At 41.3% G+C, this 14,092-nt stretch overlaps 1 protein-coding gene across 2 annotated transcripts in view; it reads left to right on the top strand.

Moving 5' to 3' along the window:
* Positions 1 to 14,092, top strand: part of RBFOX1 (RNA binding fox-1 homolog 1) — a gene marked incomplete at its 3' end in the record, with an annotated part of 186,291 nt that overhangs the window by 51,020 nt on the left and 121,179 nt on the right. For both annotated transcript variants that reach the window (XM_082645489.1, XM_082645490.1), the window contains exons 3-4: positions 6,965 to 7,108; positions 13,803 to 13,856. In XM_082645489.1, coding sequence (XP_082501615.1) covers positions 6,965 to 7,108; positions 13,803 to 13,856 — 198 coding nt within the window. The remainder of the gene's footprint in view (positions 1 to 6,964; positions 7,109 to 13,802; positions 13,857 to 14,092) is intronic.

Below are 14,092 nucleotides of genomic sequence, written 5' to 3'. Positions count from 1 at the left end.
ACTAGTAAATGATGGAACAGAGTTTGAACTCAGAGATATCCAGCTGCAAAAGCCCTTGGCCTGTGATTCTGCAACCTGGTCATCCCCAAAATATGGTACACAGGTGAACTCAGCAGAGCGTGTGTGGGCTTAGAGAGAGGAGACCGTGGGGCGGGGCCAGGATCTGAAAGGCGCAGACTTCTGCACAACCACGCGTATTCTCTTCCGCAGTCATCCCTGGATCGGTCGATATCAAAATCCAATTTCACCAGGATTAGCCTTAGGTTGCTCAGAGCTATTCATTGAATTAGGAAAGATTAGAGCAGAGGGAGCCCCACGGTTCTTTATTAAGGTTTTTGCGGAAGCACTAAGTGATCTTCAGGAGATTAAAGCGCTGGTGGTGTTTTCTTAACATTTATAACCTGCGCCAATATCTGGGGAGTTTGTTTATTAGGGAAAGTTCTGTGACACTCATCCTGCCTCCTAACAGGGCCTTCGAACTGGGCCAGAGCAGAAGCTGGCTTTGCTGTTCTAATGAGCTTATTTGGGAACCTCTTGCCAAGAGCTACCTGGACATCCACCTCTTGAGGTTAATGGATGGTGCATCCACATAGGGTCCTGCACCTTTTCCTGCGTGATGAGGAGGACTCTGCATTGCAGAGTCATCAGCAACTGTGGGCTTGAGAAATAAAGAACAAAAGCTGATGGTTATTAATCCTTTTCATAATAAGGATGGTAATGATCCCCTGCTTATTCATGAGACTTTGAATTCATGACCTCACTCTAAAGGATCCAGGACAGATATACATTTCTTTCTTTATGCACATGCAAACTAAGACCCAGAGACATGAAGTTAGCATTCATGCAGCTCCCTCATGGCAAAACCAGGCCTATTCATTTATGTTACAGATATTTACTGAGCATTTACCACCTGTGCTAGGTCAACGGTTTCAATTCATGCAATTTTGCTCCCCCTGGGACATTTGAACCCCAGAAGATATTTTCAGCTGTCTCAACTCAAGCGGGTGGAGGCCTGGGATGCTACTGACCCTCTTATGGTGCACGGGGTGACCACCACATCAAAGGATTATACAGCCCCAAGTGTCAACATTTCTGTTATTGAGAAACTCTGTTCTAGGAGGTTAGGGATAAAAAGTGAATAGAAGCTCTACGGTCTCTACTCTCATGGACTGTGCATTCTGGTGGAGAAGACAGACTATAGAAATGAACAGAAACATATAAAGGTAAGAAGTGAGGTGTGCTGTGAAAAAACAAATCTATAGGCATGAACAGAGGAGATGCTGATGCAGCTGTTTTATTTATTTATTTATTTATAAATGTTTTATTGTAGTTGATCCAGAATGTTGTGTTAATTTCTGCTATACAGTAAAGTGACTCAGTTATACATATATATACATTATTTTTCATATTCTTTTCCATTATGGTTTATCACAGGATATTGAATATAGTTCCCTGTGCTATACAGTGGGACCTTGTTGTTTATCCGTTCTATATATAATAGTTTGCATCTGCTAATCCCAAACTCACACTTCATCCCTCCCCCAACCCCCTTCCCCTTGGCAACCACAAGTCTGTTCTCTATGTCTGTGAGTCTGTTTCTGTTTCACAGATAAGTTCCTTTGGGTCATATTTTATAGTCCATATATAAGTGATATCATATGGTATTTGTCTTTCTCTTTCTGACTAACTTCACTTAGTATGATAATCTTTATTTCCATCCATGTTGCTGCAAATAGTATTATTTCATTCTTTTTTATGGCTGAGTAGTATTCCATTGTGTGTGTGTGTATATATATATATATATATATATATATATATATATATATATATACCACATCTTCTTTATCTGTTCATCTATTGATGTACATTTAGGTTGTTTCCATGTCTTGGCTATGGTGAATAGTGCTGCTATGAACATAGACGTGCATGTATCTTTTTGGATTAGAGTTTTGTCTGGGTATATGCCCAGGAGTGGAACTGTTGGATCATATGGTAATTCTATTTTTAGTTTTCTGTGTTGTGGCTGTTGTAGATGATGGGGCCAGGGAAGACTTCTCCAATCGGTGATATGTGGGCAGAGACCTGACTGGCAAGAGGGATCAAGCTACACAGGCGACTGGGGAGAGAAATACCCAGGCAAAGGGACTAACAAACAGGTGCAAAGACTAAGGAGGCGTGTGTTGAGTATGTTGAAGGGAGAGCAAAGAGGCCCGTGAACAAGACAGGGGAGCAGTAGGAAGCAAGGGGGTTAGGGCTGTATCTCCTAGACCACGGTAAGGGTCTGGATGGGAGGGTTCTGAGATGGATGGTGCCCTGGCCATTCTGCTCACAGCTCTCACATCCTTACTTGTCTCAATTTTCCTTCAATCTCTGAGCGAGTGGACCAGTATGAATTTGCTTCGTTTTTATGTTCCACCTTCTGATCTTCCAAATGCAGCTTACAAGGTACATTTCTAATTCAGTTGCTTCCCACTTTAGAGCCAAAATGACTTTCAAAAGAAAAACATCAGACATGGATAAATCAAGAGTTCTTCTTTCAACGATTAATTCCCACTAAGCCTTGACATGCACAAGCCTTGGGGAATGTAACTGCAAACCAGGTAGACACTGCCTTTCAGAAAGACACATTCTAGATGTTTCTTTCTTTTAGTAAGTTGTGTAGCTTTTTCACATTATTTTTCTCTTTAGACATTGTGCCCTGTGCTTTTGCCATAAGCTTCAGTGGAGCTCTCAGGGATGCTTATCCATCTGTGCAGGGAACCTGCAGGCAGGTCTTCATCTTGCAAGTGCTGGTGGCCTTTCTGGAGGCTGAAGGAACGCTTCTCAGCCCAGCTGAAGCATGTCAGTGCATCCAGGAGTAGGTGCAGAAAGGGGGTCTTGAAGCCCTGCGTTTGAAGGGAAGACTCAAGTCTCTTCTCATTTTAGGGAACTCACCAGAGTGACCAGTGTGATAGATGAGAGCCTGGGGGCACCTCTAATGGGGACATTCTCCCTTCTTCTGAACCTGGGTTGAGGCCAACCCTTTTGAGAGCCCCATGCCTCCAGAACTGGTAAAAAGTACAACCACACCTTGATAACCCTTGATAACAATTACTCATTCTCCAGGGATTTCTGGTATGTTTGCTTAGCAGGGGTCTTGGTGAGTTGAATGATGGCCTTCAAAAAATATGTCTATGTTCTGATCTTCGTAAACCTGGGAATGTGACCTTATTTGGAAAAAAAAAAAAAAACAGGTCTTTGCAGATGTAATTAAGTTAAGGATTCCAAGACCAGATCATACTCAATTTAGGGTGAGCTCTAAATCCAATGACTAATGTCCTTGTAAGAAGAAAAAGGCAGAGGGAGATGAGTCTCAGACATGCAGAGGGAAGAAGGCCAAACGAAGATGAGAGATGGGAGCAATGCAGCTCCGCTGAGCCAAGAGGCACCAGCAGCTGGAAGAACAAGGAAGGATTTCCCCTGGAAGCCTCCAGCTGGAGCGTGATCCCAATGGCACCTTTATTGTACATTTCTGGCCCTTACAACTGGGAGAGAATCAATTTCTGTTGCTTTAAGTCACCAGGGTTTTGGTAATTCCTTAGGAAACTAATAGAGGAATATAAAACACTGAATATGTTCTGAATATGTTTTTTTCTGAACGTTCCCAACAAAAAGGAAATCTCACAGCCTGAAATACTCAAGATGTGGGTCAGTAAGGGTCATTCCTGTAGCTCTGACTCCTAGCGTGATTGAGGCTCTGTCATAGCTTTTTTGGTTCACCTCCTACTGCACTGGGTCCTCATCAAAGCCCCATCTTGGGTTACATCACACCACAGAAGCAGGCATGCTCAATCTAAAAGGTTTTTTTTTTTTTCTATTTTTCTTTTTCAACCTCTGGATCCTGATATTCCTCCTCTTCCCTTCCCTTTCCATTCCCCTATGATGTCTGAAGTATTTTTGGTTGAGTTTTTCTTTTTCCGTGTTATCTTTGAAATTACTTTTAACACACAGGTATTCTGACACAACCATTTATGAGCATTTGTATATTTGCACATGCTACACAATGATTAATTGAGCGGTGTATGTTTTTATCAAAGGAGACAATGCAAAGATTTCTCCAAAGTCCTGTTGGACTAAAGATGATTAATTTTCATTTTCACATGAGCAGCATAATGCTATTAATCATTTAATATGTTTAATCATAATCTCTGTAATTCCTAATTAGGTTTATTAAGCTGAAATATCCAGCAGATATACACAAATCCAAATCTAAGTTTCCTTCTTGGGAGGAGAAAGAGCTGGTTTTAATTTGCATTTGAACAGCAACTTCTAACAGGAGGGAAAAAGTGGGCTTGAAAGCATGGGGGCTGAGCTGCTGCTTCTGCAAACTTAGAGAAGTCTTTTGTTGGTGTAGTTAAGACCCCTGACCCCTCTGAAAGTGACAATCTCATGATGCAAAGTCGTTTCCATCTATCTCCTGGGTATGTCGCCAGACTTCATATTACCAGCAGAGAAAATACAGTCCCTGCTCTGGGTCTCAGTGTTATAATATTGTTCTTCGACTGTCACTTGAAGGTGGCAAAGCTGATGGTTCACTCCTTCATTCATTCATTTCTTCATATACTCGTAATGCATTCACCCATTCAGTTGGGGAGTCAACCAGCCAGGAAAGAGACATTTATCATTCATCTCCCATGACACAGCTTGTGTCTCATGCTGCCCATGTCACACCCCTGCTATGATCCTTAAGTGTCTCCTCCTAGTTTTTAGGATGAAATGTATCCACTTGGTCTGCACCCAGGATTCTTCATGGTCCAACCCCTGCCTCCCTCTACAGTGTATTCTCCCACCCTTCCTTCATACACACACCCTCCAACTAGTGACACGAATGTCCACATGTAGTCCCCCGAATCCAGAACACGATTCACCTCTCTGCATCCTGCCACATGCTTTGTCCTCTGCTGGTACAGCGTTAGTCCCCTTTACCTTTTCTCTTAAACATCTCCCACTGAAAATGTAACCTCCAGAATTGGCAAGCCTGTGGTGTGTCCCTGATTTAAGTTTACTCAGCCCCCTGTGATTCATTCTGACCCCTGCTCTCAATAGTCTGTATTACAATTGTCTTTTTCTACCTCTTTCTCTTCCACTAAACTGGGGACTGCATATGCTTTGGAGGACGAACTTAAGTGTCCAGGGGATAGTACTTGCTCAGGAAAGATGTGTTTAATAAGCATATGAGAACCTTTCCTTCATGTTTCCTGAGAGGCTTTTTGCACGTGTCCTTTGACATTTTTGTAAAAATCACCACCAGTCTAAAAATTGCCTTACTTCCCATTTATTGACTGTATTGTGTGCCGAGAACTCTGCCAAGTCGGCATCATGTGTTACCGTGTTCAGTCATCACAGAATCTTATAAGGTGTGCACCGTTGTTATTGCTCATTTTCCAGATTAGAAAACGATCACAATCCTCTTTATTCAATCCAACAGCATTGGCAAAATGACCAGGTACTTTATCTTCATGACGGGGCCCTTGAAAGTTGAAGAAAGTTAGCTGGTAGGTCTTTGAATACCAAAGGAGCTTGGAAGAGTAGTATGGCAACCACCGGAAGGTCTTGACTTCCAGATACAATTTAGGGTGTGTTAGGAAGGAGTTGCCAGTGAAATCTGTCAATAAATACAAGGGTTGACGAGAAAGTCACTAATTATGCCCATGTTATTTGGGCTTTATATATACATATGTCAGTTGGTAAGATTGTCTTTATTATTTTACACCTAGCTGCCTGCATTGATAGTTTTGTCCCAGGTAAATGCTTCTAAATTGCTTATAAGTAGGTGGGGCCAATCCCTTGCTGGTAAATTTGATGGGCTTCTTGCATGGGCTTTCCATCATTGTCTTAGGGAAGCCTGTTATCTGATGTAGGTGGTATCTACTGCCACCTAGAGGCAGTACCTGCTAATTGCAGAGAAAGTATCTAGAAATGAAGCATCTCTGAAATGTTAAAACCCTAGAACCGAGAGTATGGGAATGGCCTATATGATTAACTCAAATGTTAAAGTGGCTTTTCTCCTGGTTCCTGCCTGTATAGGAGTGTCAATGTAATATCATACTGTCCAGGCTTTTACTTGGGGGATGGGGTAGAGTGGGAGGCAGAGTAATGAGTTATGCTAATAATGTAACATTATCTACACCAACTTAGGCCAACAGAACCTGCTAGATATAGATGTTCTATATCTTCATTGTCCGACATGGAAGCCACCAGCCACATGTGGCTACTGAGCATGCTAAATGTGGCTAGCATTTCCCATTTTACTTAATCTTAGTCCATTTCACTTTAAAGAGCCACATGGGGTCAACCATAATGAACAACACAGGTCTGCACAATCAAGAAATGAAAAATGAAAACCGTAAAAAATAAAATTTAAGTCTGGCAGATGGTTACCTGGACTTCAGAACACCAAACAGCCTCTTCAAATGTTTTAGGAGATTTACTAATATTTTTATCTGTATGGCCTCAACAATTATGCAGGCGTATTTTCAGATTTTTGAACAGCCTCGATGAAGGGATACCTTTAATGAGTATTCTCCTTTTCTAGATGAGGTTTTCTCTAATTATCTATTAGAATTTGCTGCACCCCAGTACCAGCGAGCCCCTCCGCTTGCTTTATCCCCATAGTACTTATCTCCTTCTGCCAGCTCTGTATTTCCTTAATGAGTTTATTGTCTGTCTTCCCCTGTGTGAATTAGGATCCATGACAGTAACGATCTTTGTTGTTTTGCTCGCTGCTGAATCCTGGATCTGTGATGGGCGCTCAGTGGATGTTCAATAAATATTTGTTGGATGCATGAATGAATGACTCAGCAGTTTCTTCCTGTCCTTATTCCTTTGTTCTGGCATTTTCCTACCATTTAGGGGAAGCAAAAGCACACTGGAAAGAACATTCGGGTCCACTCAGAGCCTCTTTGCTTTCCTCTTGTTCTTTTAGCAGACAGATGATGCGGCGCCCACGGATGGTCAGCCCCAGACACAACCTTCCGAAAATACGGAAAACAAGTCCCAGCCCAAGAGGCTGCATGTCTCCAACATCCCCTTCAGGTTCCGGGATCCCGATCTCCGACAAATGTTTGGCGTAAGTACTGCCTTTCTCCTCTGCAGTGCCCGCTCTGGGATCCCCAGAGCCCTTCCCTCCTCATGTAAGTTCTTGGTATTCATAATACGAAGGTGAGGTGTTTACATGGCTGGGGAGAAAAAGGCATTTTAGATCCTAGTCTGTGGGTATCTTGGGGCCAGGATCTCTACGATTTTAGTATAAATTTCTTTGCATATGTTCACCAGGTTTCCACTTGGACCAATGGTACTTCTTCTAATTAGCAATTTGAATGTCAAATGGAAAATGGGCTCCCAGATAACACATGGTTGCAACAAGCCCATTGATGATCCCCCATCAAGTGGCCTGGGACCTCATGTCATGATTAAAATAACCATGATGATCCACCTTGGTTTTTCTTGCTATTGCAATTGCCAAATTTTTGGGAAGAGTGACTCATGACATATTTCTGCAGACCTTACTCTTTCCCAGGCACTGAGCATCTAGATTTCAGAGGAAGTTGAGAATAATTAGTTCTGCATAAAGCTTCACTAAAACAAAACAAAACAAAACAAAACCACTACAGATTTCTGAGTCTGACATGCATCCTGCAATGTACGTTCTCCCAGAATCTGTGGTGAGGATTCAGAGATTTTGATTCTGATGTCATATGCCACAAATGACAGCCTTGCCCAGGCACCACGGTGGAACACAGAGCAGGGCAGAAGCTACCACCAACCCAGAGAAAAGAAATGATAGGGTTGCTTGCTCATGGGACACTGTGACCCTGATTCTTTTCCTGGACGATATTTGCACCATCCTCCTTGGGAAGGGATGAGTTTGCCATTCCTTTGGACTCAGTGTTCCATCAAAGGACAAAGCTATGACAGGACTTGGATAGTATTCATTTTTGCAAATGCAGTCAGTCTATTTGTCTATGACAGCCCAGCATTGGTGGGAAATGTCTGTGGATTCAATGAACAAAACTACGTCTTTAACATATGACTTAGAGTAGAGGTTGGTGGCCTAGAGATTCCCCTTCTAAAAGCTTTTTGGATGGATGCAGATATTACAAAAGGAATAAGAAGAGGTTCAACTTTAATGCCTAGCTCTGAGCCAACTAGATCTCCTTCCCCAGGTGAAAAGGCGAACTCTGTGTCATCACTCCACAGTGGTGGGGTTAGCATGAACATTTTCTTTAACATGCATGATGTTTATCAAGTATGCATCTGACACAAAAGCAAAAGAAGCGTCCTCATATTTAAGATACCCAGGCTTGAATCCTGACATTTCAGTGGAAAAGGTCAACTTCTGCTCTTTTATCTCTCTCATTTGGTAATAACCTTGAGTTGAGCCCTCTAACTCTTGCAGAGCAGAGATACCCTCGGGCACTTTCAGGTCAAAGATGACTTTGAAAAGTGCAGAACATTCAAAGTTAAAGCCAAGGTTAAGTGTGTGTAAAGCAGTGAGACCAGGTTTGAATGATCCACAGCCAGAAGAATTAGATCCCTTTTGCCACGTCAGGTTCAGAAGTTGTCTTGCTCTTCAATGTGTCTTAATTCATCAAGTGCCACTGGGATGCTGGCTTTGAATTTGGTCCTCTTAATGACCATCCTGTGCTCTTTTCTGGTGCCACTCATTGCAACACACCCTAACTCCCACCCCTGAGGATGCTCTGTCCTCGCTGGTCTTCTTTGTTATCTTGAAAGTTACCAGAGGGCTACACTGCTAAGCTATTCAAAATATTCACAGCTAGACTCCGAAGAAGAGATTCTGCTTGTGTGAATATCTGAGCCTCTCTATTCTTATCGGGGCAGAACAGGTGGCATAGAGCAAAGTCTTGCCAAAAGATGGATCGTGCTACCAGTTGTCAAACCTTGATCAAAATCTACTAGTTTCAGAGCTACGTTTTGTAAGTCAAAATTTTCAAGCAACTGACAAGATGTCGATTTGACAAGATGATAGCTACACTTAGGATCTATCTATCTATTCAGAAAATGCAGCATTCAGTAATTCTGAAATTAATTCAGTTCATCACAAACTGCCTCTGTCCAATTTTTAAAGTATGCAAGATTTTTTCTTGGGTTTTGTCCATAAAAATCATCGGGGACCTATGGATTCCTGGACTCTGCAATAACTCTGAGACCTCCTTGGTTTACAACCACCATTCTGAAGCTATGGAATTTTAATACTGCAAAAATCTATCCTTCCTGGCCAAACCTGGGTGGCGGCAAACCCATGTGGTTATGTGATACATTTAGTGGCATGAATCACATGAAAAGGCATCTGTAAACATTCTGATTGGTTCCTCCACTCCAATTGAGAGAATTAAACATGATTTCCTCTTTCAGTTCATAGTCACTCTAAGAAATCACATTTTAATCCCAATCAGGTGTTTTCCAAGTCATTGAGACATGAGATGTCATCTCTCCTTTTGTTGCTATGTTTTGCCCTGGTCCCTTCACTCTGGCTGGGGCTATAAGGAGTGAGATGGCAGAGAAAAACCTTCACAAAGATTTTTGCATTTTTCTTCTTGGTTTCTTTTGTTCAGTATGGCCATGGGGATTTCAAAACAAAACCAAAACCAAAACCCAATGGCAAAACAGCCTCCTTTTTCAAACTGCCTAAAATCTGGCAGTGTTCAGAACAACTTCTGTAACCATGAATAATTCAGCCGTGAAGCTTGCAACCCCTGCAGGCCTAATGGTTACCGCAGGTGCCTCAACATTTTATTTTTAATGTGTGGCTTTAGTGTCTCTTTGTCAGAATCCTGGTTTCCCTTCTTTCACAATTCGCTTTATATTCTTTTTTTTTTTTTTTTTTTTTTTTTTTTGCGGTGTGTGGGCCTCTCACTGTTGTGGCCTCTCCCGTTGCGGAGCACAGGCTCTGGACGCGCAGGCTCAGCGGCCATGGCTCACGGGCCCAGCCGCTCCACGGCATGTGGGATCTTCCCGGACCGGGGCACGAACCTGTGTCCCCTGCATCGGCAGGCGGACTCTCAACCACTGCGCCACCAGGGAAGCCCCTCGCTTTATATTCTTTACTTCCTTCTCTTTCGGATAAACTTGTTCCAGTGTTTGGCATTAAATCATCCAGGTCATCTTAGATTTCCTGGGTTTTTTTTTTTTTTCTTTTTTAGATGGAACTTTCCTTGGTCAAAAAATGATGTAGCCACAACATCCATAGCAGAAGCCAGAGTCTTTTTAAAACACCAGTTGACGTGTGAGTGAATGGGATCTCTTATATTATCAGGGGCCTTGGTTCTGGATGTTTCACTGGAAGGGATGTTGGTTCTGGCCCCAGCCACCTACTTCTTGATCATGTCAGAGCATGCGTTTCCTTTCCATTTGAATTTTCAATGAACCCATGAAAGCAATGTATGGATTTCCACCAAATTAATCACAATGCCTTGCTCTTGAATAAAAGCTCAATTTAACCTAATATTTAATAGTAAGCATTTGCGGTGTGAGAGAGGTGGTTATTATAGATCCAGACCTCTGATACAAGGCATTTCAATCTAGAATTGCCTTCATAAACAGCTATTCAGTGAGTACTGGCTTCAGATTTTACCACTCCCTTGTCAAGGTCACAGCCTTGCTTTCGTTATCAAAATACAGGCCTTTGGGGCATGAATATGATCCACTGAATTCTCTATTGTCACCAGACACAGATTACATGACTTTCAGAACATGCAAAAGAAGCTTTCATTAGAAAAGAAAAGAAGCTTTCACGATCACCGTTGATGTATAACAAAATAGAGATGCTTTCGGACATGGCATGTTGCCTTCTATTCTGCATCCAAAACATGAAGCCGACCCTAAGAAAACTGGGATGATGCCTTTTCTTAGCCTCCATGCACACTCTTTGAACTAAGCTTTACTTTCATGTTTTATACTGTATCCATTGAACACTTTTCAGAGGTTTTCAGAGAAATATTATTTGATCTGAGAATATCTAAAAATGGGTGGTACCTATTTGCCCAGGTGTGTGCCTATAAGCTCCTGGTTTTATCCTTGACACAGCTATTGAAACACCTCGCCTGGATTCTGAGATGTTGTTGAACACGGCTGAATGTCGGTGTTGAGCAAACAAATCCTAGTTATGTCTGCGAATGAGTTGTGTCTATTTAAATTGAAAATGTGCCAGCTGTGTTTACATCATTAGTACCAAACTTCCCAATTAAACTGTTGATACTATAAATATAGTACACAACTGCCTTAGGAACGGGGCTTACATCAGCAGCATTCTTCTTCTGGCTTGTTTCACTGGCTTTGAGGATCTTCCACCCAGTGGCAACTGCCAAAGAGGCAAACAGTGGGGACCATTTCAGGGCATATGGGGCCATTGTTCCATTTAGGGAATGATACATGTGAAGATTACTTTTTGATTGGTTCTGTCTCAACCAGATCTTATTTTAAAGGAAGTGTTTTTGTGTTGACTGCTTAGAGAATGTTCCATGGATGACATTTGCTTCGTGGTTTTAGAGGAAGTCCTTTTCAAGCTTCTCTATCCATAAATATGTGTGCTTCCAGCCCCTTAGGCCTGAAATAAACATGATAGCATCTGTCTAGACTGAATATTCTAAGGAGGTTATATCAGAATTATGGCTTCTGAGGAGTTCACAAAGCTGGAGGACTTTTTAACTATGAAATTGACTTCACCTTTCAATGGCAAATCTGCATTTCCCAAATCTGAAAATTATCTTCTATTTTCAACGATTTTCTCTGCCCAAATCTGGGGCACGGAAAATGCAGTAGAAGAATCTTCTCTTGACCAAAAGAATAGTTTAGTGTCCACAAATTACAGGGTGAGTTAGCTGCGTGTTTCTTGATATTTCCATACGGCATGCTAGCGATGTAGACCTTCCATCTTCTCTCCTGGTTGAGGCTTCTCTTCTTGATTTCTTCCTATCCTTCTACTTCTCTCTGAAGTAGAGAAGCACTTCTGCTCCACAAGAAGAATTCAAGTCTGTAATCCCCTGGACGAGTACATATCCTGAGGGATGGGCACATTTCTGTGGCCCAAGATGACATAGCTTTGGGTTTTTTTTTTCTCATAGTCAAAACTACTTTCATTTCAAGATTTTGAGCTATTTATATTTGACTGGAGCATACATATGTTTTTCTGTCTTTCTGAGTAATGTAGATTTATTTGTACATTCCAGAGGATAGCCTCTGTATCTTCCAAATTTTTTTGTTTCTTTTTTTTTTTTTTTGAATCTCAGTAAGACCTTCTTGACACTTACTCTCCGGGCCTCCCAGTATTCTGTGAGTGGTGCACATGGGTCAGTCAAGCTGCCCCTAATTCTCTGTATCTAATTATTCCCTTTCTCTCCTGCCCCTCCCTCCCCATGGCTCCATCCTCTGCTACACAGAGGCTGCTTAATTAAGGCTTTCCACCCAGTGGAGAGAGACAGAATACAGAATCTCCTAGGGTTATAAAAGATGCAATAAAAATTCAGGCTGCAAAAGCAAATGGAGCAATAGGAAAGCTCAAAATCAGGGAAAAAGAGGATGGAAATTTTACTTTTTGTTGTTCTGTTTGTTTCTTAATCACTGAAACAGGCATTTGCTCTCATTCTGCGTCAGGGTAAAATTTCTATCTGATTTTCCCCTGGGCCTTGTCACACACATTTGCACTACTGTCTCCCACGTGTACTCATGTAGAACAGACCACACTCAAAAAATGCCCATTCGACTTCATGCGATGTAAGAAACAGAAAGGATTCCAGCATCAGGGAAAATGATTTTGAATTATCAAATGCTTTTGGAGCAGGGTCCATGTTCCCATGTTTTAAGTATGAATTACAGACTGATGTGCGTTTGTCACTAGGACTACTGGGTAGTCTGTTACTAGTCATAGTAAGTTACAAAATACAAAACACAATATCAGAAATTTGAATTTCAGATAACAAATATTTTATTAAGTATAAGTATGTCCCAAATATTGTGTGGGGTACACTTATCCTGAAAAATCTGACATTTAAATTTAACTAAGCATCTGTATTTTATCAGGCTACCTAATGTATTTGTCATCTGAAAATTTGTTTCTAGATTCGAATATGTTGAGTTTCTTCCACTTTTTATAAAGCCTATTCATGCTAATTGTATAAAATCTGTTTGTTTAACAACATGGAGAATCATCTTGAAAGAAGTACATTTCAGCCTGAGGATAGACCACAACTATGCTGGTTTCTTGCTTGTGATGGGTGTCTGTGTAGTGGATCTTCCTTTTATCTTTACTTCTCTTTTATAGCCTGGCTACTCCTGGCTTTTGCAGAACCAAGGTCCAAAATCCTCAACATCCCATTCTAGTCAGATATTTTACTATCAAAATCCCACTTCCCCAAGCGTGCTTTGCCCAGTGGCTAGTGACGTAGCCTAGAACAGCCCTTGTATATACTACCTGTTTTTAATCTTTGCTGCTCAGTGCCTGGGAAGGCAATCACTCACATATCAAGAAAGAAAAGTAGAATTAACCTCTTGGTTACATACTTGGTACTGGGCCCCTATTCTGATAGCTTATATGATGGCACATGCCATAATTTGGAAATAATACATGCGGTTGTATTTTCTCTTGGTTCAAGTGCATCGTTTAATGAAAGAACAACATAAAATGTATATCCTTGATATTAAAAGAGAAAACAAATTCTGACTTGGGACACAATTACCCATGTGCATAATATGATTCAGTGTGTTTCTCTTCTTGCTTATAAAATATTTCTATTTCTTTGCAGCAATTTGGTAAAATCTTAGATGTTGAAATTATTTTTAATGAGCGAGGCTCAAAGGTAAGCAACTTCATTCACTTTAGAATTGTTTAGCTTATGTTGAAACGCTTGTTATAAATACGGGGAAACAACTGCACTGTTTTAATCAGTACGTTGTGAAAATACACTTCCGTGGGAATTCCTTTAGGGACCACCTCCCGTTTCCAAAATGGTGGGGACTACATTGGATTCAGTTTAAAATGTATGAGGGGGTAATTTTAAATTGCTGTTTTATATATATCTGTAGATGTCTATAT

Source organism: Mesoplodon mirus, assembly GCF_964341445.2.
Source record: "Mesoplodon mirus genome assembly, chromosome: 15".
Taxonomy (NCBI): domain Eukaryota; kingdom Metazoa; phylum Chordata; class Mammalia; order Artiodactyla; family Ziphiidae; genus Mesoplodon; species Mesoplodon mirus.
Note: the sequence above shows the minus strand (reverse complement) of the source record. Positions and strands in the feature narration are given on the sequence as shown.